This window comes from Didymella exigua (assembly GCF_010094145.1).
Source record: "Didymella exigua CBS 183.55 unplaced genomic scaffold M421scaffold_99, whole genome shotgun sequence".
Classification (NCBI taxonomy): domain Eukaryota; kingdom Fungi; phylum Ascomycota; class Dothideomycetes; order Pleosporales; family Didymellaceae; genus Didymella; species Didymella exigua.
Window position 1 is genome coordinate 3,236 of NW_022984873.1, and position 2,914 is coordinate 6,149.

Here is a 2,914-nt window from a genome sequence, read left to right on the forward strand (position 1 = left end):
TTGCAAGCAGCACTGTATAGTGGTTGTGAGTCTTGATGCGCATCTCCGCAAATATCATGCTGCATCTGCTGCGCTACAGCGACAGATACTTAAGCGCTTTACTTAATTTAAGACCGTCGCTCTAAGCGCAATTAAGCTCCTAGAAGAGCCTGCGCAGCTAATAGAAGAGCTAGGAAAGCTACTTAATAGTGCGCAGTGCAAGACATACAGCTAGATCACAACAATTTAACACTGCAACAGCGTACTATAGGACCACAACATCTTTGTTGTAGATAGGCAGGTAATAATAGTTGTCTACTATCACAAGTCGCAGTTGCAGTGGGACAAGCTAAAGATTGTGCTGCGCTTCTTGTCACTGCAGCTGGGGCAGGTGATGGCATTGTACTTGGTGCACATGCAGCTGTTTAAGGAGTATCTGACGCTGCAGGTGCTTGGGGGGAACTACAGCGACTACGTGTGGCACGATGCGCAGGGCGCGTAGGACACTGGCCGGCTCACGAGGATACTGCGGCGAGAGACTGGTAAGAGGCTTGGAGTGCCGCTGCACACGCTCGACTACCGGCACGCAGCGGTGGGGATTGGCTGGGTATATGTGGGAGAGTTGTTCAGCAAGGGCTATCAAGACAACGTAGGAGAGATAGAAGAGGCAGAAGTGGGTGACAACAGTGAAGACATTCTTGAGCTGCAAAACTCGCGCACAACTGCAATAGGCGTAGGCAACTACAGCGTGCCGATGGATATTGTGAAGCATCTCAGAGTGCGGTCGATCGATGCGTTCCGGCTGCTGAGCGTAGCATGGCACCGCTTCTTAGGGGTGGACAGCAGCAGCACGAAGTACGTGGGGCCGAGCAGGATAGCGAAGAGGCCGATGAGCATCAGCATGTTGTCAGGGCTCGCTGGGCTGCCGAGAGAGAAGGAGGTCTGGGTTGCAGACGCGCGGGCGGAAGCAATCCAGCGGGGGCTGCAGCAGGTGCTAGGCAAGCAAGACGTTGGGTTTCGGTCGGTGGAGCAGGAGCAGGCGCTGCACGCGGTGCTAGGGAAGCAGACGCCGCTGATTGTCGTACTCCCGACAGGCGGAGGCAAGAGCTTGCTGTTCAGCGTGCCGGCTTGCTTGACGGACGCTGGGGTGACGGTGGTGGTAGTGCCGTATCGAGCGCTGATGGAGGACTTGGTGAGCCGCATACGAAAGTGCGGCATTGACTGCATCAAGTGGAAGCACAGAGAGAGCAATCTGGCGAGCGTAGTTGTGGTCAGCGCAGACATGGCTGGTGACACAAGAAGCAACGGCAACTTCATAGGGTACGCGAACATGCTGCACAGCAAAGGGCTGCTGCGGCGGGTGGTGGTGGACAAGTGTCATCTCATCTTCACGTCGAGCGACTGGCGGCCGAAGCTGGCAGAGTTGAAGAACTTGCGGCTGCTGCCGTGCCTGATTGTGCTGCTCACAGCGACGCTTCCGCCGGTTCGGGAGGGTGAGCTAGCAACAAGCATGCTAATTCCGTGCGCAATGTACATCCGGGCAAGCACTGTACGGCTGAACACGCAGTACTACGTGTTGTGGTGCGAGCGTGGTAAGGCGTTAGAGACAGTGGTGGCGATGTGTCGACAGCAGCAGCAGCTACTGCTTAGCAGAGGCTGGAAGGGCGTGGTGTACTGTCGCAGCAAGCAGCAGTGTGAAGAGCTAGCTGAGGTGCTGGGGTGTGGGTGCTATCACGCCGACGTGCCCGACCGTGAGGACTAAGTGAAGCAGTGGTTGATAGAAGGAGGGCTGATGACAGCGACGTCAGCGCTAGGCACAGGGGTAGACTTCCCCAGGATCGTGTTCATACTGCACGTGAGGATGCCGTGGAGCATGATCGACTACGCGCAGGAGAGTGGGCGTGGGGGGCGAGCTGGCGAAAGGGTGGATTCAGTAGTGTTGGTAGAGCAGGGCGAGGTTGAGCAGATAATAAAGCAGAAGAGCAACAACTTGGACGTGCAGGCAATGGGCATGTTTCTAATTAGCAGCAGGTGTTAACAAGGGCTGATGAGCAGCTACTTAGACGGCAAGCGGGTGGAGTGCAACAACATAGAGACGGCTGGGTGCAACCAGTGCGGAGAGGGGACGCGCAGTTGGCACGACGCACAGCGGGAGGCGAGCACGGAGTGGCAGCAGGTAGAGGAACTGATGGATGAGCTGCGCAACGGGTGTGTGGCGTGCTACATGCTGGACAACGCTGGCACAACTGAGTGGCAGCAGCACAAGACGATGCAGTGCACCGCGCACCCAGGCGTGACGGGCATGGAGCTGGACGCATTTCGACAAGGGATTCACGACCAAGGTGGCAGTCACAGCTGCTGATAGTGCTGGGTTAGTTAGAAGTACTGCGCGACGCGGGAGGACGTGCAGAAGCAATGTTAATGGCCTAACCTATATGACGCGCATGCTTGGGCCCGATCATCGCTGAAATGGGTGTAGCGTTAGGGTTGCGCAACCGAATCGGGCCTGCGATAGGGGGCAAACATCGTGTCTTTGACCCCCGATCATACCCCTAAGCTGCACCGCTCGCGGAACATGTTCTATACAAAACCTGCCAAAAATTATACACTCTATCGCGCCGCAACTTTTGTTTCTGCATTTCTCAGCTTGCATTGCTGCGCTTAGGGTTATCTTAGGCATAGAGTTCTGCTGGAACGCACAGCCACCCGCAACAATAACTACAACGCAGCACCGCAAGCGACCGCGCGCAAGCAAGATAACAATCAACAACGTGCAAGAGCGCTTCTGCTATCTCCAGCGCTATCAGGTGCTAATCTGCAAGGAGCACGCTACAGGCATACAGAACGTCGATGTGCATCTGCGCGACCAGCACGGCGTAGCAAGCGAAGAGAGGAAATCAATTGTAGAGCACTGCCGGCAATGGCAGATCGCCGC

General features: G+C 56.0%; 1 protein-coding gene across 1 annotated transcript; it reads right to left on the minus strand.

The window, feature by feature from the left end:
* Positions 1–1,748: 1,748 nt before the first annotated feature.
* M421DRAFT_427188 (uncharacterized protein) lies at positions 1,749–2,433 on the minus strand (the record flags this gene model as incomplete). The annotated part of the gene is made up of 1 exon (XM_033594599.1): positions 1,749–2,433. A coding segment is annotated over one exon (165 nt), but the record flags the coding sequence as incomplete, so codon positions are not given.
* Positions 2,434–2,914: the final 481 nt, after the last annotated feature.